Source organism: Pyrus communis, chromosome 2, assembly GCF_963583255.1.
Source record: "Pyrus communis chromosome 2, drPyrComm1.1, whole genome shotgun sequence".
Lineage (NCBI taxonomy): Eukaryota > Viridiplantae > Streptophyta > Magnoliopsida > Rosales > Rosaceae > Pyrus > Pyrus communis.
This window is the reverse complement of record NC_084804.1, coordinates 11,722,127-11,745,727: the sequence shown is the minus strand read 5'-3', so window position 1 is coordinate 11,745,727 and position 23,601 is coordinate 11,722,127. Positions and strand designations below refer to the sequence as shown.

Genomic DNA, 23,601 nt, shown 5'->3' with positions numbered 1-23,601 from the left:
CTTCTTCAGTGAAATGGTTCAAGTATGTTTTACCCTGCACTTTTATTATCCAAGAAGAAATTCTTCAAATCCAAAAGCGTGCTTATATATATTCAGGGTATGGTTGCTTCCTCCTCCAAAACCAAAAGTGTACTTATATATATAAGCAACAGGAAGAATTGCTCAGATACCAGTAAGTGAGGCTTTTTAAGTTGTATTATAAATGCACTGGCCAAGCCTATTGATGGTTGGGGTGACTTGCCGCATATGAAATTGAGCGCAATTTTGCATAGCCCACTTGTTTCTCGAGAAGAGATGGGAAACATGCTCAATTTTCATGCCTTTGATGTTTTGGTTCTTTCTGAACCTAGAATTAGTGTATCCAAAGCTTTGGACGTTGTCAAGACTTTGGGCTTTTCTGGTAGCTTCATAGTTGATTTTTCTATGTGTGTGTATATATATATGGGTTTGATTACAAAATCTGTAGATTGAAAATTGATACTTTATGTTGTCATTTACTTGGTACAAGAAGATTTTTTATTTTGAAAATGAAAGGTGCACTATACTTGGAACAAAATTCTTCAGACTGTTGGGGTGTGCCTATGGATGCTAACTTGGTTCATAGAGACTGTTTTGCATTGCTTCTTTTGTTACTACGTTATATGATATGGAGGACATAATTTTTTTATTTATCATTTTGAAAGTTTTCTGGACCCCTGATTTTTGAACGTGCAAGTCATCAAGAGAAAATCCAGAATGTAAGCTCAGCTCAAGAAGGTTTATATTTTTGCAAGTCCATTTTTCTTTTGCTAATGTCAATTATTTGTCTCTCAAAGGGAAAGATACCTGACATATGACGTTTCTTTCAATCGTTTTGCCTTTTTTGTTTACTGAGAAACATATGAAATTAGGAGGAAGGTTATGTGCTTCTGTGTCGTTAGTCTACGGCAAGCGAATTGGGATCGGTCTCAAAGAGCTCTGCATGTTTACCGTTTCCAAGGTACGGTGTTCATCGATCTCAACTTTTAATTTATTTCACATTTTATTTATTTATTATAGTTTTGGGTTTGTAAAAACCCTTGATTGAATCGGGTGCTGGTATGGTCCCTTACAGGAGAAAAAAGTTTTATTGTTTTCCTTAAAATTTTTAATTTATTTTTATTTTTTTCACAAAGGAACTTAGGTGGTAGCTGTATTACTAATTAGCTACAGAAGTTATATATTCTTATGAGTATGGTATAGATGCAAGTTTGCTATGTTGCTTTTTGGGATGAAAATACTTTAAATATAGAGGAAAAATTGATTGATATTGGGTTGTACGCAGAAATCTAAACACTTTGTTGCTGAAGGCTCTACGAGGCATACAGACTGTTGGGAGATTTGGACATTATATTCTCTATCTGCTGCTATTTTATTACTTTTTTTTATTCTTGGAATTACATTACAAGTATATAACTGTATGAACACTTTGGGTAGATGTGGTGAGCTATACATGAATCATTTGAGATGCAGGGCTATTATAATCGAATTAGATGTGGCAAGCCATACACGAATCATTTGAGATGCAGGGCTATTATAATCGAATTAGATGTGATGAGCCATACACAAATCATTCAAAATTTCTGCACTTTTTTGTTTCTATATATGCCGTTTGGCTATAAAATTTGTGATTACCTGCTCAGATAAAATTTCACATCGAGATTTCAAACATTGTACTGCATTATGGATAAGAACAAAAATTGACCTTCTAAAACATATGTAAAGTTATACCTTCCGGATACAAACTGTCCAGGTAAATAAAATCTTTTACTGTCAAGTCTTAATAATTCTAGTATAACTAATTAATATGTCTTTTTCTGGGTTTGTCTGCCATGTGTGTTATGATTTGTTCTAGCTAATGGACTATCTAAAAATGTTATGGTTTTCATAGCGGTATTTACGTAGTCTGTCTCTCTCAACTGGGTTTTCTCTGTCGTTGGCCCAATTCATTCTGCTGCAGATTGTTCCCATTTTTCACTTTCTTTGAGGTAAAAGCTCAAATCTGTGTATTTATGTGGTCGACAAGTTGGTAGGGCAAATTGTACTTTGCTCTGCATATGAGCAATGTCTAAGTTTTACCTATTTTGATAATGCTTGGTATGTACTTCTTGACTTTTAATTTGGTTTTTGTGTATTGAGTTGGATAGACAGTTCATAGGTTTGGTTCCATAATTATTCGGAGAAGAAAAATACAAAGAGGACAACACAATAACCCTAGCACGATTATGTATGGAATGAATTAAATCTATTAAAGAATTATATTTTGGATGTGTTGTTAGGAAGAAACACCAACACTCCAAATATTTATGAAATTGATTCCTTATAAAATAGGTTAATTGTATGGGTTACTTCTTTTAGCACTAAATTTTTGTTAAATTTCATTTTTGTTTAGTTTTTGACTTTCCTTTGGGAGGACTTTTAATTAAGCATGCATCTTTGGTGTAATACAATTATATTCTTGAGGTCTGGATTTTTTTCTCTTTACTTTTCTGCCCATTATGATCTAACGGAAGACGTGGCACAGAACCGAGCGCAATGGCGTTCTAGCCTTCATTTAGCTGACCCCACTTAGTGGGAAAAGGCTTTGTTGTTGTTGTTGTACTTTTATGCCCATTATATGTTTGAGTATCTATCTTTTGGCTTATTATCAATGAAAAATTATTATATGAGGATTTTGACTATTGACTTATCAATGGTATATTTACTAAGGTTAGTTTAAGAGAGGATAAAAAATTTGTTTTCACAGATGAAATTAATCAAATGTCCCAGGCTCTACGGTTCAATTCTCTCGGTATGCACTATGGACATTATTCAAGAAATTGATGGTTGTTTTAGCATAGTGAGATTGCTGTTGTACGGTTGAAGGATTATGCTTTTAGTTTTCTCTTTCATTAGTTCAATGCTAGAAATACGGATTTGCATTTTCTTGATTTGAATTTGTTTTAGCATAGTGAGATTTCCGTTGTACGGTTAAAGGATTATGCTTTTAGTTTTCTCTTTGATCAGTTAAATGCTAGAAATACGGATTTGCATTTTCTTTACTTGAATTTGAGTATTTTTTTTTTCTTTCTCAATTCTACCACAGAGATAAGTATAAAAGTTCTAGGAAGAGATTGAAATTGGTGAAATGCTCACTGAGGCTGGTAAGGAATTGAAATTGGAAATTATGAAGCGACAGCTTTTATTTGACTTTGATTTGGGTGTTAAGTCATTGGATGGAAATTTTATTGCAGTTATCTTGACACTATATGCTGCGAGTATCTTGACACACTATAATAGGTCTTCTTTTTGGCAAGTTTGTGTTTCTTATTCGCATTCATGATTCTATAATCATTTACATTTGCTTTTGCATGATATCTCATAAATTTGATGTGAATATATTTATTGTATTTTAACCTTTTTAGCCAAGCAAATGATTTGATTGATAACTTAAAGTCGATTTCTTTTTCTTTATGTCTACATATTACAGGGGCAACGAGGATGGGGTTTGAAGTCGAACGCTTGCATGGGACAGATTCCAAGATTATTTAGTAAGTCACTGATTAAGTCAGATTAAACTGCCTTCATTTCGTTTTGTGTCCATGGTCTAATTTTACTTGGATGATTTAATTCTATCGGATGATTTCTACTGGGTTTTTTTTTCCATTTTGTACTTTAAATATGTTTAAGGTTGAAGGAGTCTGATGGAATTCTGGATGCCAAAGAGAAGAAGCCTGGTATTGTTTCTTCTTTCTTTTTGAGTGAGCATCTCTTTCTTTTCTTTGAATTTTGCTTCTTTCTTTTTGTTGTCGAATGTTTCAAAATTTCAACTCAAAGTTTGTGTGCATTGTTGAGGAGTGTATTTTGCCATTACTAGGCCATTATTCTTTCTTTTCAGTAATTGTTTCTTTATTTTTTTCGTATTATTTTTTGCAAAACCTAGTCATCATAGCAAAGCTTTTTCAAACAATTTTTTTTAAATGTGTTGCGAAATGAATGATGCGAGAAAAAAATACAATGCGAGAATCTTTGCACGCTATAACTGGTTTTCTTTTTGGCAAGTTTGTGTTTCTCATTCGCATTCATGATTCCATTATCATTTACATTTGCTTCTGCATGATTTCTCATAAATTGGATATCATTGTATTTATTGTATTTTAACCATTTTATCGAAGCAAATGATTTCATTGAACAGATGCATCAGTTACATGCTGCAAGTGTACGATGGCGAAGGCATTACGGTGCCTTCAAATGATCATTTTTTTTTTTGTTTTTTTTTTTTGGGGTTTTTGACAGATTACATTAAATTTTATTATTGTTTATTTGATGAAGTTCTCGATTAAGAGCAGCTGCACTTGCATTTTTGTTCAGGACTAGCAACTGTAATAGTAAATAGTACAGTGTGACAGATTCTCTTATTTACGTCTGAATATGAACAGTTTATTGTATCATATAGGAAAGAGGAAAAGAAAATATGAGATGATATTGAAGAAAGCCTTGCAAAGTGTATGCCTGCTTAATTCAGATACCACAACTTCGGTTATTGTTTAGGTGAGGTGTTCTGTTTGTGTGAAAATATTTGAGTCTCGAATATTTTAAGCATTGTGTCAACAACTTGAGATGGTTGTAAAACAGTGCATGTAGCGTTGATGTCTTTTACTTTACATGCATATTTGTTTCATTCGAACTAAACTTTCAGTGTACATATTTATGCAAAAGATAAGACCTTTGGAGCCTGATACTCTTTGTTAGAATTTCTGTTACAAAATTAGGGAGGGATCCTGTCCATTTATGCTTCTATTTAGTAATATTGGGGTGGTAAAGATTTCTAGGGTGTTTTTTGGGTTGTTTTCAAACTGCATTCCTTTCTTGCAAGACGACATTAAGAGGCATTTTTGCAGTCATACATTATGGCAGCACTTCGTTTTGATTTGTAAACAAACTATATGCTTTATCTTTGTCTTGGAGTGGTCTGGTTACTTGAAACTATAAGTACAATATTAAGGACATAATACGATCTGCAAATGAATGTTTCTTATAGCATGGATATCCATGTATAGCAAGCAAAGTATCACTTCATTGGTTCTTACGTACTGTACTGTCATTTCAGTTACTTTGTGTAGAAATTATTCATGCATGTTTCAAGTCCCGATTAATGCATTCAATCCCCGCAGCAAAGTGCGGGTACATTTTCTAGTGGTCCTTGATAGAGAGATAATTACAATCACAATATCAATGACGACAAATAGGAAAATCAAACCAAAAAAGAAAGTATCTCGATAGAACACTTGTGGGTAACTGGTTATTCATGCAAGTACGAATTCCACATTACCAAACACAATTTGCAACACTCTGTAGTAATCAGGGTGGTGCAGATATCAATTACATGTTTATGAAGTTTGTTGTAAACATCAAGAAAAAAATTAAAAAAAATAAAATTCCACAACTTCTCCTTATTTGATAGACTGCTTGCAGCAAGAATTCTAATGTGAAGTTGGAGCTGCATGTTCTCTATTTTCTTCTAGTTTTGAAAAGCCGATAGCTTGTTGATGGTAAGCATACCAAATGGCTCAGGAAGGCAAGGAAGACTCTGAGCTGAGAGATTTTGTGACACAAAATGCATTGTTGGACGCAACCCAGGACGCGTCCGTATACAAGCCAGTGCTATACTCATTACAAGCACCACTGCCTTTGCCAATTCATTGGCTGGAGGCTCTAGTCGTTGATCTAACACATCTTTCAGAAGCAAGTCTGCATTTCCTTTCATTGACGTTGATGATTCTAATAGTTGGGACTCTAGCATATCCCTGGGGTGCCTTCCCATCATGACTTCTAGTGCCACCACTCCGAAGCTATAAACATCACACTTGTTCGTCACCTGCATAATATATGCAAGCTCTGCGTATAAAGAGGACAAAATATGTCAACTCTACAAAAGATAGTACAAAGTTGCACAACATTAAAATTTTTACATTACCTGGGGCCATGTATCCTAGCGTACCAACAATGTTGGTCCAGTTGGATGAATCAATACTCAATAGTTTTGCTGTTCCAAAATCTGAGAGTCGGGGCTCAAAATCCTGCTCGAGCAATACATTATTGACAGTTACATCACGATGCACAATTGGTGGTGAGCAGTCATGGTGCAGATAAGAAAGTGCATGAGCAAGTCCTTGCACAATTTTTACCCTTGTTGGCCAGCCAAGTTCAGTAACCCCTTCTACCCCATACAATGCTTTTCCGAGGCTGCCTCTCTCTAAGTATTCATAAAGCAAGAATATGCAACCCTTCCTTGTAGAGAAGCCATATAGTCTTATGACGTTTCGATGCCGGATAGTTGTCAAAGTTCGGATTTCATTCTGAAAACTTTGAAGATTGATCGCTGGAACGTCATTAGAGTCGTCCGTGTTAAGCCTCTTAACTGCAACAACTTGGCCTGATTGGAGCTCTGCCTTGTAAACCTTTCCAAAACCTCCTTTGCCAATGCAGTATTTCTCATGAAAGTCATCTACAGCCTTCACAACTTCTGCAAACGTAAATTTTACTTCCTCTTGCAATATCATTGCTTCAAAACTCTCAAAGTTTTGAGAAGTTTTGATTACCTGAGGCCGGATCATGGACTTCTTGCGAAACATAAGAAAGAAAAAAATGGCAATTGCAACAGTTGCGAAACCGCAAAAGGAATAAAGGATAATGGATACTTTATTCTTGTTAGCCCTTTTGGAATGTGTACTGGAAGACTTAAATTCAGTTCGTCCATCTGCATGACTCCACAAGCCATAGTTACCAACAAAAGCACTTGTTGGCGCATTTTCGAAAATGCCACGGGTTGGTAATGGCCCTGTCAAGTTGTTATACGAAAAGTCATACCTACTTAGATTTGACATGTCAGCTAATGCTAATGGGATTTCGCCTGAGAGATGATTGCGTGAGGCATTGAAAACCTCTAATCTTGTGAGCATGTGCAATCCTAATGGTATTGCACCCGATAGTGAATTGCTGCTGAGATCCATGTAGACCAAACCTGTTAAGCCTACGGCGAGAAACAGATGAGTTGGTACTACCCTTGTCAAATTGTTATTAGACAATGAAAGAAGCTTGAGGTCCAACATACCTGAAATCCGTGGGATCACTCCTGTGAAGTTGTTAGCAGACAAATCGAGTTCACGAAGGCGAGATAAATTGCCTAGACTCTGAGGAATCTCTCCTGTCAAGTGGTTATTGTGGAAAAAGAGTCCCTGAAGTTGAGTCAATTTGCCTAGACTCTGAGGAATCAGAATCTCTCCTGTCAAGTGGTTATTGTGGAAAGAGAGTTCCTGAAGTTGAGTCAATTTTCCTAGACTCTGAGGAATCTCTCCTGTCAATTGGTTATGGGACAAATGCAGTTGCTGAAGCAGAGTCAATTTGCCTAGACTCTGAGGAATCTCTTCTGTCAAGTGGTTATCGGACAAATGGAGTCTGTCAAGCTGGGTCAATTTGCCTAGACTCTGAGGAATCTCTCCTGTCAAGTGGTTATAGGACAAATAGAGTCCCTGAAGCAGAGTCAATTTGCCTATACTCTGAGGAATCTCTCCTGTCAAGTGGTTCTGGTCCAAATAGAGTCCCTGAAGCTGAGATAAATTGCCTAGACTCTGAGGAATCTCTCCGCTGAATTTGTTGGAATAAAGGCTTAGATGCTGCAATTGTGTCAACTGCCCAATTTCTGCTGAAATGGTTCCGCTGAAGCTATTCTGAGGAAGGTACAAATCAACCAATTTCGTCCAATTGGAGACCAGAGAAGGAAGGATTTGACCAATAAATAGATTATTAGCTAAATGCAATTCAACGAGGTTTTTCAAATTGGACAAGGACAGAGGCAGTTCCCCATTGAGTTTATTGGAAGACAGGGACAAGTAGGTGAGGTTTGTGCAAAGACCAAGCTCAGAAGGGATAGAAGAGTTTAAGGAGTTGGCTGAAAGATCAAGGGACTGGAGATCCCTGAGTTTGCCTATAGAGGGTGGAATTTTCCCTTCCAGAAGATTCCCACTCAGGTCAATATGTTGAAGACCAGAAATCAAACCTATATTGTCCGGAATTGGGCCAGAGTTTAAGGAGTTGTACGAAAGATCAAGGAACTGGAGATCCCTGAGTTTGCCTATAGAGGGTGGAATTTTCCCTTCCAGAAGATTGCTACTCAGGTCAATATGTTGAAGACCAGAAATCAAACCTATACTGTCTGGAATTGGGCCAGAGAATTGGTTATGAGTATTTTCATAGAAATTGTCGCCAAAGTCCAAAGTTGTGAGGCCGGATAGATTTCCAATGGCAGATGGTATAGGCCCCCGGAAATAGTTGCCACTCAGGTTGAAGTGGGTGAGATTTGGAAATAGGGAAAAGTCGAAAAGAGCCAGTGTTCCAGTCATTTGCATATTGGAGAGGTCTATTTTGGAGACTGTATTGGTTTTGGTACAGGCAATGGCAGTCCAGTTGCAGAGGCTGTTGAGGTTGGTGAGGGACCATGAATGGAGTAGCGAAGGTGGCGATGATGATGATGAAGAAAAGCCAGCCTTCCATTTGATGAGCGATTCTGCTTGTTTTCGTGGAGATAGTGATGTCGTTTTGATCAGTGGCAATGCGAACAGCAGCAGGAGAATATAATGAAATGTCATGGTTTTGAGTTGCATGATGATCTGTTATTTTTTCCCCTTGTTCAAGGCACAAATAAATCGGAGCTAATAACAACTTTGGAGGTGCATGCAGAGTTTATGATCCTTTCTTGACGCTTGGAATTTCGCACATGACCATTAAAGGACGCGTGCCTTTAATCCTCTGCTGCCTCTGACTTCCAATAAGCTCAATGATTGCCTCTGCCGGGCCCGCCGAAAGCTTCATTGGGTCGGCCGTTCCGAGAAGCTACCCGAAAGTATCAAGTCTTTGGTCAACAATGATAATATACAGCATCATCATTAATTCATTAGTATCAAGTCTTTTAGTCTTCGGTCAACAATGATAATATACAGCATCATCATTAATTCATTAGTATCAAGTCTTTAAGTCTTTGGTCAACAATGATAATATACAGCAGCATCATCAGAGAATCTTCTAGTTCCCTTTATATTTTTCAATTTTTGTTGTCCCTTTACCTTTGTCGAATGAATGCGAAATATTTGAAGCAGCATAAACTCTCCGATAATGTATTTACCAGTCCAATCTTGCCTTCAGTGATCTCCAATTGGAGTTGTCCATTTGAATCTTCGACGCAATAGCTTCAGTGGGAATATTCCACCTGAGCTTGGACAGTTGACAGATTTGAATTATCTAAGCCTAGACTCTAATTATTTTGGTGGGGGACTTCCTACTCAAATTGGAAATCTAAACTTGCTATACACACTAAACGTGAGCAGGAACCATTTGACAAGAGTGATCCTTCAGAGTATCGGCAATTTCACTTAGATTCAATTTCTCAATTTTTCTGATAACAATTTGGCAAGAGCGATCCCTCAGAGTATCGGCAATTTCACTCCGATTCGGTTTCTCAATTTGTTTAGTAATTATCTGACAGGAGTGATCCCTTTGAGTACGGGCAATTTCACTCAGATTGAGTCTCTCGATTTGTCTAATAATAATTTGACATGAGTGATTGGCAGTTTCACTGAGATTCAGTATCTCAATTTGTCTAATAACAATTTAACAAGAGTGATCCCTCAGAGTATTGGCAATATCATTAGATTCGGTATCTCAATTTGGCTAATAACTATATGACGGGGGTAATGCCACCTGATCACGGCATGTTTGACACTCTACAGTTTTGTTACCAAATGGATTTTAGCAGCAATTTACTCTCGGGAGCAACATCTTCAAACTTGGGCGAGCTCACAGGATTAGAGATTTTCAATATATCACACAACCATCTCTCAAGGGAAATCCCATCAGAATTTTTTAACATGGATAGACTAACCATCTATGACTTTCTTATGACAACCTCACAAGGTCAATTCCAACTTGTGGCATTTTCCAAAATGCACCAGCTGATGCTTTTGTCGGAAACTATGGCATGTGGAGAGATGCAAGGGGAAAGGCTCCATGTGATGCCGGGCCCGCCGAAAGTTTCATTGGGTCGGCCGTTCCGAGAAGCTACCCGAAAGTACAAGTTTTTCTGAATTTCCTATGTTTTTTTTTGTCGCAAGGTTATTCTGTTTTTCATTTACTTTTTATTATATGCATATGTTTGTGGTTCCTGAATTTTGAATTTCCATGGGCATTTGGCAAATTTGTCCATTTCATTAGCCAATTGGCTAATTTTGTCGGGCCTGAAAATGTTTACAAATTTGTCCATTTGAATTTCTAGTTAATTAATTTGATTAATTGTTACTTGGAAGGTATTGCAAGTGTTTTGGTGAAGACATGACCAACTCGGTTCACTTGCTGCTCTGCTGCTTGCTTTATTTGAAAATCACTCATCAGAACATTTTGTTGTACTCTTCTAGATATTCTTTTCTTTTTCGATTACGCGTTGTGTTTTTTTTTATTACATGTGACACATTTCCATGCCTTAATCCACACGCTTGACGTTGACGCCTGATATTTATGCGTCAACTCCACACTTAGACCAAGACATCCTTCACAACAGTCCACGCACGCTGAGACTGGACTTTGTTCAGTCTGTGCACAAGGCTGGGGCCAGGGGACAGCTCTTGATTGAGTTGAAAAATCCTTTCCGAATTTCCAAGCGTAAGGAAAGGATTAGAAAATCTGTGCCTCCGAAATTTCAGAGAGTTTACCCTAGGTTGCATGGACACTCCAAAACTTCGAAGTGTCGTTGTGTTTTTTGTCTTCCACTAGGTTGTACGGACATTCTAAAACCCGAAGTGTCGGACACGGTCAAGATACAGTAGTAGGGGCATTTTTTAGCTTCATTTGGTCGGCCGCTCCGAGGAGCTACCAGAAAGTACAGGTTTTTCCGAATTTCTTTTGTTATATGCATTATGCATATGTTTGTGGTTCTTGAATTTTGAATTTCCATGGGCATTTAGCAAATTTGTCCATTTCATAAGCCAATTGGCTAATTTTGTCGAGTCTGAAACTGTTTACAAATTTGTCCATTCGAATTTCTAGTTAATTAATTTGATTAATTGTTACTTGAAGGTATTGCAAGTGTTTTGGTGAAGACATGATCAACTCGGTTCACTTGCTGCTCTGCTGCTTGCTCTATTTGAAAATCACTCGTCAGAACATATGTTGTACTGTTCTAGATATTCTTTTCTTTTTCGATTATGTATTGTGTTTTTCGTGTTCCCATGTGACACGTTTCTATACCTCAACCCACACGCTTGACGTTGACGCCTGATATTTATTCGTCAACTCCACACTTGTCCAAGACATCCTTCACAGTCCACGCACTCTGGGACTGGTCTTTGTTCACATGGCTGGGGCCAGGGGACAGCTCTTGATTGAGTTGAAATATCCTTTCCGAATTTCCAAGCGTAAATAAAGGATTAGAAAATCTGTCCCCGGGAAATTTCAGAGAGTTTAGGCTAGGTTGCACAGACATTCTGAAATTTCGAAGTGTTGTGTGTTTTTAATCTTCTGAAGTTTAGGCTAGGTTGCACTTTAAAATCCGAAGTGTCGATGTGTCAGACACTCTGATACGCCACACGGATTGGACACGATCAAGACACAGCAGGGACATTTCTTTGTAAATTTAGAAAATATTTTGATCAGGAAACATCGGAACATTTGGGACAATTTGAAAATACGAACACTAAAGCCTAAAATCAACCCGACCTAACCTAACTTGATTCTCTAATCTGCGCCTTCCCTCCATTTCTCTTCTCCCTCTCTTCCCATCTTCCTCTCTACGGCCTTCACTCGAGTTGCATTCTAGCTATTTTAATTGGAGGTGAGTGGTTCATGCTTCACTCACCCTCTTTATTTATAAATGATGTCAGGCTTAGTTTTTAAAATTTGTTGGTTGTTTAATTTGTTATTGGGCATAAATATATCTTTTCTTATTTTAATTACTACACTTGTGTTGTTTTAATTATTAAGTTTGTGTTAATTTAGCTAATATGTATAAAGGTTCTAAAAAATGCTAGGCATTAGTTGGGTGGACGGTTAGGGCCTAGCGCTTAAACAACCAGGCCTAGGTGGACTAAGCAGATTTAAGTAAATTTATTATATATTGTATAAATAAGTACCTATTTATACTTAAAAAACACATAATTATACTGACCTACATAAATTGCAAAATAAAATGTCGTATAGATTATAAAGTATTAGAACACACTTAGGACATGAGGAACAGACACATAATGAGTGTTCTTCCAAGTCTCCTACATTTTATTGACAAAATAAAATGCAAAGAGAAAGTTATTGATTTTCTATCTAAGTGAGAGTCGGACCTAGACGGGTTTAGGCGGGTGCCTAGGTGGGCATCTAAGCGGGTCTAGGCGCACTTTCTTAATTTTCAAATGCCTAGTGGCTAATCGGGGCAGTGGCTAGCCGCCTAGCGCCTAGGTGGTTCTAGGTGGAGATTTTTAAAACAATGATATGTATAATGAATGAATGTGACGAACACGATTATTTTGTTATATTATGATTCGCATTATTACTTCTAATATACGTTATATTTATTATAAATTTATTATATTTTAATTGCAGTGTTTTAGCGGTGTCTGTGTCCTATTTTTAAGATTTGTCGTGTCGCCGTATCCGTGTCTGTGTTTGTGCAACCTAGAGTTTATATTTCGTTACGGAACTGAAAAAAATATGTTAACTGAGATTAACTGAATATAACAAACCATGGGTTCTACCTGAGATTTTCGTCAATTTAAATACGCGGCAAGACATAAGATCCAGAATGAGACCTAAAACCAATACCCAATCTTGCAACCTACGTTGGATAAATTATTTACATAATTTAAATAAATTTAATCGGAGACTTGAGTTTGAGTGCATTATATATTTCACATGCAAAATACGGTGAAGTTGATCAATACGTAAAAAGTCTTGGTCTATGAATTGATGATCAATTTTCTTATCAAAGTTTTGCTTTAAAAAATAAGTAACCAAATGCACATCTTTATCGAATCAAACAAACAATAACAAGATTCAAAAAGTAGCTGAAATTCAGCATATTAGAGCAGACAGAAAATGATGAGCAAAATGATGAATGAGAAAACTAGCCCGGTCTTTCACTCAAGAATATTAGTATTTTAAGTTTATATTATTCGGATAGTTTTGGTATTTTGGGAGGGTGGGGGAGGGTAGTGACGGCAAGGGGGCTTAATTTGTGCCTCGCGCAGATAATTGGGAAGATCTCAGGAGACCCGGGTTCGGAGATCTAGGAAATCTGCAGTTGGATTTTGGGTGGGTGAACGAGGGTGGTGACGGGCAGGGATGTCAAAAGGAAGGGGTGCACTTGGATTAGGGTGGTGGTTTTAAAAATCATAGTCTTTCCAGATTCGGAAGGAGTGGATAATCTTAGCTTGCTACCAGTCGTCTTCTTTTGTCATCAATTGTCTCCCTTTGTCACCAGTTATCTCCCTTTTTAAACAAAAAGAATCATAAAGGACGAAAATTATGCTTTCACAAAACATGAAGACCATTTGTGAAAATTAATGTATGGTAATGGTTGTGTTACTAAGAGAAAAGAAATTCATTTTAATGGGTGTACAATAATTATTTAAATAAGAGGTTTGAATGAAAAGCTCTTTCAAAATTTAATTTTTAATCAAAATGGCATTTTTAGAATGAAAAGTTCAGAATAGGTCAAGTTCACTTTTTTATCTACTCTTATATCATTATTTCATTCATCATGGCGGGTCCCGTAGATATATTTATACTTTTGTCTGAAACTTGAAGTATTGTAAGTAGCTTTGCATGGTGCTACTGTGAAATATTCTTCACTTGTATTATTGTGTTGCTTTTTCAACTTTGTTTATCTGCTGCCAGCTCTTCTGTGCCTTTCTCATGTTATCGACGTTGTGTTGTTCCTTTTCTGTCATATTGTTCTAGTATTGATCATCTCCTTCTTCTAACTCTACTTCTATTAGACTATCTTCTTTGATCTGCAATAGATTAATGCAGTTTCTTCCTTAAAATTTTGAGGCTTGCAGTAAGGCTGATGATATATATTTGCTTTGTTGTAAATATACATCTCTTCGTCTTCTGCTACTAACAACATGACATAATTAAAATCTTCAAATTCCTCCAAGGCTGACGTTCGAGCTACATGATATCTCAGAATGTGGTGTTGTGTAGGAGTCCATCTATGCAGTGATATAGAGGACAATTTGAAAGATTTTTCATTTACCATGGCTATAGGCCTTGCCTCTTCCTTATGCATATGTTTGTACCATTCTGGAGGACTTCTGATAAACTTATACAATTTTTCTTCCAATCTTTTAAGTAATCTTCTGCTACTTTCTTACGCTTAAAAGGAAATTTTTTTGATTGAGAGCTATAGTTAATAAAAATCTTATCAGGATAACCAAAATCTAATAACAAATTTGGGGTGACTTCTATTTCATTAAGCTTTTCTTTATGCTTATAACTAAAATGCCATGGTTGGTAATCTCTCATGTGAATCCTAACCAAAGTTATACTAACTTATGGTTTACAATTACAATTCTATGTACTAAAACAAAGACATGGTGGATATATCTTTGTAATAAGATTCTTCCTTAGTTTTGGATCAATGATGCACTAATTAAAAAAACACTGTAACTGTAATTGTAACACTTGCATGGTCAATGAATTCAGGATCTCACAATGCATGTTCTTTGACAATATTCTTAATTTAACTTTTGAGAATTCTTCTAACAAGATGTACATACTATTGTTGTTTTTTCTTTTTTAACACTGAAATTTAACATGCTATACTATACTCGGAGAATAAAAAGTAAAGTAAAATATAAATAAGAATGCGGTGAAGCAATATTAGATGATATATTTGGTTGGTGGTAAATTTCCTAACATCTCTCTAATGGCCGGATAGTTAATTTGATGGGAGACTTTACTGCATTATTCAACATGAGAATGCGGTGAAGCTGATGAATACTTCAGGGTTTGTTTGATATTTTACTTGAGTTCAACTTTTTAAAAACATTTTTTGAGTTTTAGGCTTTGAATTCTTGTTTGGTAGAATTCGTGGATGGCGAATTCGATACCAAATTAAGTTATTCATTGTATGGCTTAGCCGAACTACCTCTCCTCATAATGTGTAAAAATATCAATGTACTAAAATAAAAAAGCATTGTCACAACCTCTTTCTTAATAATGACAGAAACCAAAGTCAAAGGATCTTGATCATCATCTAAATATTATATACGTATAAGTATAAAAGTTTACAATTGAAAAATTACTTGTTACCAAAGTTATTAAAAACACTAAAAGTGAGTTTTTAGAGTTTTCCTGCTCTCTCTCCTCAACATCTTCTTTTGCTCCTTCCTAACCCTCTTTTTTCTCTCTCAACCCTCTCTTTCTTCTCTCGTCACACCTTGTCTTCTCTCTCTCATCAGCCTTTGTCTTGTCTCTCTCTCATCACACTCTCTTTCTTCTCACTCCTCACCTTCTCACCGTAATTTTTGGCTCTCTCCCTATTCTCCTCGTCCTCTCCTTGTCTTTCTCTCTCCTCGCCAACTATTTCCTCTCTCTTTTCTCTTTCCCAATTCTTTCTCTCCTCCAATTTTTGTACAATGAAGTTTGAATTCAAATTAAAAAAAATTATTTTTAAAAATTCAACCAAACAAATTTTTGAAATTTTGAGATTTAAAAGAAAATTGTTTTTAAGTGATGTTATTTGAAAATTATTTTTAGAAACAACCAAAGTTTTTGGATATGATACCAAACAGACCCTAAAATTCTTAGTCTATAAATTGATGATCATTTCTCCCATCAAATTTTCTGCTTCATAAAAGTAACCAAATGCACACCTTTATCAAATAAAATAAACAATAACAAAATTAAAAAAGTACCTGAAATTCAGAATTCTAGAGCAGAAAGAAAATGAGGAGAATGATGAATGAGAACACTAGCTCGGTCCTCCGCGCGATTCGTGGTGGCGAAGATTCACCAAAGCTAAGCCGACTGGCGGCGAGGGGAGTAGGGTTCCACTCAGGAAAAAGGAGACGTTGAACTCTGGTTTGGATAACATAACATCAACTATACATACAGTTTGCAGCTAAGCCTTAGATGAATTGAAACACACATAACCATGAAATCAGCTAGGAAGCTGCCTATTACGATTTGGTTTAATTGTAACTGATTTAAGATTATTATAATTTTCTTGTATAGATTCCTATTTCCTGTATAAGTTTGACTCTACGGCCACATCAATGAAATACAAATTTACAGTTACTACAGACACCATGGATTCATCTGATCCATACTTACTACATTCCTCAGATCATCTAGGACTTCATCTTGTCTCCAAGGTTCTTGATGGAGATAACTATGCCATGGTGTCGTGCCATGACAATTGGTCTTAACGTCAAAAATAAGATTGGCTTTGTTGATGGCTCAATCCAAGCTCCTGAGGAAAAGGATTCCTAATACCTGCTATGGAGAGGAGATGCAACGATATGGTCCTCGCTTGGTTAGTGTATTTATTCCTTATGCCAATAGCTACTCAATAGTATCATATACCTGAGTACAAAGGCTACAGTTTGGTCTGATCTCAAAGATTGGTTTTCACAAGGGCTGCAGTCTTGGGGTTTACATGACTTAAACAAATTATAAATTTGGTTTCCACACAGAGTTCCCAATCACTACACTTTCTACCACTCAAACACAACTATAAGAGCATCTCCCTATTTTACCTCATGAACCCGCAAGGTATTTTTGTCTAGGCATTTGTCTAGTCCCTTGGAGCCATGTTTTGCTGATGCAGCAACAAATCTAATTCGCCTAGTAAATTGCCTGGTCTTTTAGAGATGCTCTAACACAACTCCATGGCGCGTTCCCTTGGCGAAACAAAATGCTGGCACAACAATTTCTCTGCAACCGGACTACCAGAGGGAGTGTCAATTATATTCATAAAAATGATTCAAGTAAATAAAACAAGATAAACAAAAGAAGCAAACTACTTGTATGTCTTAATTGGGTAAGTATTTAATAGTCCAAACTGCTAATTAGAGCTTATTTTTGGGGCTTAATTTTCTGATATCATTCTTCTCATCAAGGAGGAAAATATATAATGTACAAGAGTGATTTACAAGGAAATAAATAAACATCAAATAACCTAATTACAATATGATTAAAGGACTCAAAAAAAGGTAACTAAATTAATTACAAAAAGTCAACTCTCCAACACTTCCTCTCAAGTTGGGGCATAAATGTCGTTCATGCCCAACTTGACAAAAGAGTTGTAGAACGCTTGACTTGCAATAGCTTTAGTTAAGATATCCGCTAATTGATCCTCTGACTTTATGAACGGGAATTGAATAATATTCTCATCCAACTTCTCCTTAATGAAGTGTCTGTTAACTTCCACGTGTTTTGTGCGATCATGTTGAATTGGGTTGTGTGAGATATTGATAGCTTCTTTATTATCACAAAATAAATATGAGGCTGAATTCGTAGGATACCCAAGTTCACCAAGTAACCTTTGAAGCCATAATAGTTCACATGCTCCTTTTACCACACCCCTGTATTTTGCTGCTGCACTTGATAAAGCAACCACTTTCTGTTTCTTACTCCGCCAAGTCACTAAGTTTCCTCCCACAAATGTAAAGTAACCAGATGTGGATTGACGATCAGTAACGTTTCCTGCCCAATCTGCATCGGTGTAACCCTCTATTCGGCAATGATCATTCTTGGAAAACATGAAACCTCTACCTAGTGAGGACTTCAGATATCGTAGGATGCGTTCAACTGCACCCACATGTGCCTCACTCGGAGAATGCATAAATTGACTAACAACACTTACTGCGTATGCAATATCAGGCCTGGTGTGAGATAAATAAATTAACCTCCCAACTAACCTATGATAACGATCTCTGTTAGTGGGAACTTGGTCAGGGTGCACGGCAAGATGGTGATTTTGGACCATAAGGGGTCAGCCGATTTACAATCAAGCATTCCGGTTTCAGCTAACAAGTCAAGAACATATTTTCTTTGAGATAGAAATATACCCTGTTTAGATCGAGCTACTTCTATACCCAAGAAATATTTCAATCCACCAAGATCTTTCATCTCGAACTCAGTTGCTAAGTAATCTTTCAGCCTTGAGATTTCCTCTCTATCATCACCTGTAACAATCATATCATCCACATAAATAATAAGTGTTGTCAATTTACCCATTCGACATTTCAAGAAAAGTGTACGATCAGAATTGCTCTGCCTGAACCCATACTTCCTCATAGCCATCCGAAACCTACCAAACCATGCCCGAGGTGATTGTTTCAATCCATATAATGCCTTATTCAACTTACACACCAGTCCGGGTTGTGAAACCGATGCATAACCAAGTGGAATATCCATATACACTTCTTCTTTAAGATTACCATGTAAGAAAGCATTTTTCACATCAAATTGCTGTAATGGCCAATCCAAGTTAGCCGCCAACGAAAGTAACACTCTTACCGTATTAATCTTTGCTACCGGAGCAAATGTTTCTGTATAATCAACATCATACGTCTGAGTGTATCCTTTGGCCACCAATCGTGCTTTGTATCATTCAATCGACCCATCAGCTTTGTACTTGATGATGTACACCCATCGACATCCCACTCTCTTCTTTCCTCGAGGTGGCAGAACTAAATCCCATGTTTGATTTTTCTGAAGTGCATCCATTTCTTCCTCCATTGCCTTGGTCCATCGATCATCAGATAGTGCCTCCTTCAATGAACTTGGTGTGCTATCATTGGATATTTGTTGTACAAAAGCTTTGCCAGGTTCTGATAATTTATGTGATGACACATAGTTGGCGATGAGATATTTAGAGCCTTTCGTTTTTCCGGTGAATATCGATTGGGTGGCTTTCCCTGATTGTGCTTGAAAGGTAACTGATAATTCGGAACATCGGATACATCAATAGGGATAGTAGATCATACCTCAGGAATATTCTCTGGAGTATGGTCATCTGGTGGTACTATATTTTGAGACGAGGGGGAGTAGTATTAGTAGAAGTCTCAAGATCGGCAAGTGGCAACACTGTTGTCGTGGGTGAGCACGGCACTGCAGTGCCTACTGCTAGTTCTGTGGGCAGCGATGCTGCTTCTGTTGGCTGGGCTGGCAGTGCAACCACTGCATGCTCGGCTAATAATGGCAACGGAAGATCAATGGTAGCAGCAGCCATGGTCCAAACCTGCTCGTCATGCAGTGGCTTCCCCTGAAGATGAGGGTTGGAAGAAGCCGAAAAGTAATACATCTTAGACTTGGAAAAAGTAACATCCATGGTAGTATACATCCGACATGAAAGAGGATGGTAGCAACGGTACCCTTTCTGATGTAATCCTTACCCCATGAAAACACACCGGATAACACATGGGTCAAGTTTTGTCCGTTGATTTTTATGTAGATGAACAAAGGCAACACATCCAAAAACTCTCGGTGGGAGCACCAAAACGGACGGTAGAGGCATGAATGTAGCAAGAACTTGCAAAGGTGTAAGAAAATTCAATACTTTGGATGGCATATGATTGAAAAGGTAAGTGGCAGTCTGAAGAGCAACATCCCAAGAGAAACGGGGAACATCCGCCCCAATCAATAGTGATCGAGCTGTTTCTAATAGATGGCGATTTTTGCGCTCAGCCACCCCATTTTGTTGAGGAGTCTGAGGACAAGTAGTCTCGTGGAGGATTCCGTGATTAGTTAAATAATGTGTAAAATCATTATTAACATATTCACCACCATTATCAAAACGCAAAATCCGGATTTTAGTAGAAAACTGTGTCTGAACCATGGTGTGGAATGTTTTAAATGCCAGCAACACATCACTTTTATGCTTAAGAAGGCATAACTATGTCATCCGTGTGCAATCATCTATGAACGTTACAAACCACCTAATACCAGATGAAGTAGTAATCGAAGATGGTCCCCAAACGTCCGAATGAATAAGACCAAAAGGAATATCACTTATATTATAATTCAATGGATAAGAGACACGGTGACTCTTGGCAAGTATGCAAGTGTCACATTTAAAGTCTGAAACCGAACAACCAACAAATAAATCTGAAAACATATGTTGTAAATAACTGAAAGACGGATGACCCAAACGGTGATGCCATAACCATATTTGATGCCGTTTGTGATCAACGGATCTTTGGGCGAGATTGACCTGTCCTATACTGACATCGTCCACAAAATAGAGATCTCCCCTCTTAGTACCACAACCAATTATCTCCTTCATGAGAATATCCTGAATAAGACAAAACTTCAGATAGAATAGTACACAACAATTCAATTGCTTAGTAACTTGGCCAGGAGGCATTAATTTATGCTTTAGTGAAGGTACAAGTAGTGTATGCAGTAAAGAGAGGGTAGGCGTGAGGCGTACAGTGCCAGCACCAGTTACCGATGAGGTGACACCATTAGCATTAGTAATATTTCATCGAAGTGGAACAGTATCACAAGATAAATCAGTGGGGTCATAAGTCATATGATATGTAGCACCGGAGTCAATAATCCAATCGGACTGAGTATCACAATTATTCATATTAAAAGCATAACCATAGTTACCTGAGGACTTCGGAGGCATGTCGGAAGAACTCGAAACAGGAGGATTCATGGTAGGGTTAGTTAGGGTAGTAGTGTTTAGGGTTGTAGTGTTTAGTATAGGGGTAGGATCGGTTAGGATGAAATTATTTCCACCGTAGAGCTTATCTTTGGGGCTTAATTTTCTGATATCATTCTTCTCACCAAGGAGGAAAAGATATAATGTACAAGAGTGATTTACAAGGAAAGAAATAAACATCAAATAACCTAATTACAATCTGATTATAAGGACTCAAAAAAATGTAACTAAACTAATTACAAAAAGTCAACTCTCCAACACAACTACTCCGTACTACGGCTTTATATGCATTAAATTGGCAAGTAAGAAAAAATAATATTTTTCTGAATTTAATATTGATTATCATTTTTTATACTACTAAATAGTCCGAATTATATATCCTGCTTCATTAAAAAAGTTAGTTTGGAGCATTGAAGAAAATTGGTCTTAGTCATAAAAGAGCATAACTTGTTTTTTTTTGCCGAAGCCTGAGTTATCCCACCCACACCCCAAAGGATAGGATTAATTCAAAGGCTAAAGGCATTTCAACCCACCCTGACCATGTTCAAATAGCACATATCTCTAAAGGCATTTCAACTCACCCCTGACCATGTTCAAATAGCACATGTCTTCTCAAAACTTTCAACCAATGAATCACCAGTAATTTTACTAACTTCATGCCTTGAATCTAAGACCAAGGAGCAAACTTGATTTGGAATTTTAACGTACTTCTACTGAACCACTTGTCGTGGTTATAAAAAAGCATAACTTGAGACTTTCCATATTCTTCAATTCAATCCCTTGCTCCTAAAAAAATCCTGCTTCAATTTTTCTATTTGTAATTTAGGGAGGGAGGGAGAGGGGGAGAGGGGGAGAGGGAGAGAGAAAGCGCCTCAAAACGCGGAGCTGTATTATGTAATGTAAACAAGACTAAGGACCTATATTTTAGATAGGACAAACGACTTTGAGGCCAAAGCGTGATTAATGAAAACTATATAATTTTACAGATAAAGCTTTACTACAGGAAATGAATCATAGTTATGCACTATGATGCGGATTTGATTCTCATTGACTCTTTTTTTCCTAACAACTAACTATTTAATTCACTACCGTTATTATTTGTAAAAGGCCTAATCGAACAAATAGTCCCGTGATCATAAAGTATTCGGAAGATAGTCCATGTGGTAACAAAGTTTGAATTTGAACCCCTATGATGAAGTCTTTTAGAATTTATACTCAAAATTAAAACTTTCCTTGTTCCTCCGTTAATAGCCCTGCACTTGAGGTTAAGATGATCATTTTAGCTCATCAACCATGGGAAACATAATACTTTTTTTTTAGGTAAAATAGGAAACATAATACTTAATCCTATCAAATGGACAGTTGGAAAGCTGCCCAACGTAAATTGAACATCTGAAGCTCGTATCAAGACCTTTTTTTTTTTCTAATTTCTCCATTGAAAGTTATTCTTTAATACGGAATCCATTGTAACGAAATTCAAGTTCCATCAATTGCTAAAGCACACAAATTCATAAAAAAAAATCCCAATTCTTGGAGAAACCCAATTCATGAAACTTGAAATAATGATCAATCAAACCCAACACCGAATAAGAGTTAAAAAGAAAATTTTAATTTGATGCGCTGTTTGGTTTCTGAGAAAATGCTAGAAAATATGGAAACTGAAACCAAACAGAAACTGAGAGAGGGAGGGAATTGTACGGAGACACTTGTCAGGGTAAGAATCTTGAATTATGGTCCGAGGCAGATGGGACAAGGATTTGGGTCCTCCTCCAAACAAGAAGAAGAGCTGTTGATCTTGTCGGCCTTCAACCCTTGCTTCCCCATCTTTGCTTGCTCCCTTCAATTCTCTGAGAACGGAATCTATGTTTCTCTGATGCTCCTCACGGAAGAGATGAAATGACCATCTTAGCCTCACATGTGAGGTTCAAGTGTGGACTACTAATGAAAAAATAACGTAAGTCTTAATTTTGAGCATAGATCCTATCAGACTTCATCAAAAGGATTTAAATCCAAATTTTTATACCAAATGAACTATCTTCCGAATACCTCATGACTAATGACTACAGATCTTTATAAAAGATATATAATATACAATGTCGTTGTTGTTCCACCAAAATTAAGGGCACCATTGATATTTAGAACTTGATATGCGCTCGTCAGCTTTAATTTTTGCACGTGACCATTAAAGAATAGGCACTAGCCTTTTATCTTATCCCGCATCTGACTTCCAATAAGCTCAATGGGTAGCCGCGGCCGGCCCGTCAAAAGCTTCATTAGGCCGGCTGGTTCGTTATGTGTCGTGTTTCTCTTGTTTACATGTTACACATTTACATGCCTCAACCCACTCTTGACGTTGATTCTAATATTATACGCGTCAACTCTACTCCATACTTGACCAAGACGTCAAATCCTTCCGTGTCCACGCACGCTGGGCCTGGACATTCTTCAGTGTCCATCCTAAGTGGCAACAATTTCCGAGGGCCCATACCATCTGCCATTGGAAATCTCTCCAGGCTCACAACTTTGGACTTAGGCAACAACTTTTATCAAGAGACTCATAACCAATTCTCTAGCCCAATTTTGGACAACATAGGTTTGACTAGAATTTGTACCCGCATTGCTGCATGATTGAAAACTATATGAAAGATTATGCAATATCAATCTTCATAAATAATGTTTGAGTCAAAAACTAAGTTACCAATGCCAATGTAAATTATACACAACCTTATCATGAATGAAACAAATTTAAATATCAAAAGAGAAACCTATTTCGTCTATTAAAAACATTACAAAGTTCTTTGGATACAAAAAAACACAAATTGCTTCCTGTCCAAAAACATTAATGGGAAATGTTGTCCTTTGCTATGTTGGTCATTAAGGAAGCTATG

General features: G+C 37.0%; 1 protein-coding gene across 2 annotated transcripts; it reads right to left on the bottom strand.

Annotated features, from left to right (window-relative positions):
- Window positions 1–5,504: 5,504 nt before the first annotated feature.
- On the bottom strand, window positions 5,505–8,880 carry LOC137725224 (MDIS1-interacting receptor like kinase 2-like). Of its 2 annotated transcripts, XM_068463844.1 has the most exons (3): window positions 7,112–8,880; window positions 5,975–7,030; window positions 5,505–5,895 (listed from the first exon to the last, which is right to left on the bottom strand). In XM_068463844.1, exons 1-3 carry the CDS (start codon window positions 8,658–8,660, stop codon window positions 5,519–5,521), a joined length of 2,982 nt encoding a protein of 993 aa, XP_068319945.1. In that variant the 5' UTR covers window positions 8,661–8,880; the 3' UTR covers window positions 5,505–5,518. The 2 variants fall into 2 exon arrangements, with proteins under 2 accessions (XP_068319945.1, XP_068319944.1); XM_068463843.1 differs by having other exon boundaries at window positions 5,975–8,880.
- Window positions 8,881–23,601: the final 14,721 nt, after the last annotated feature.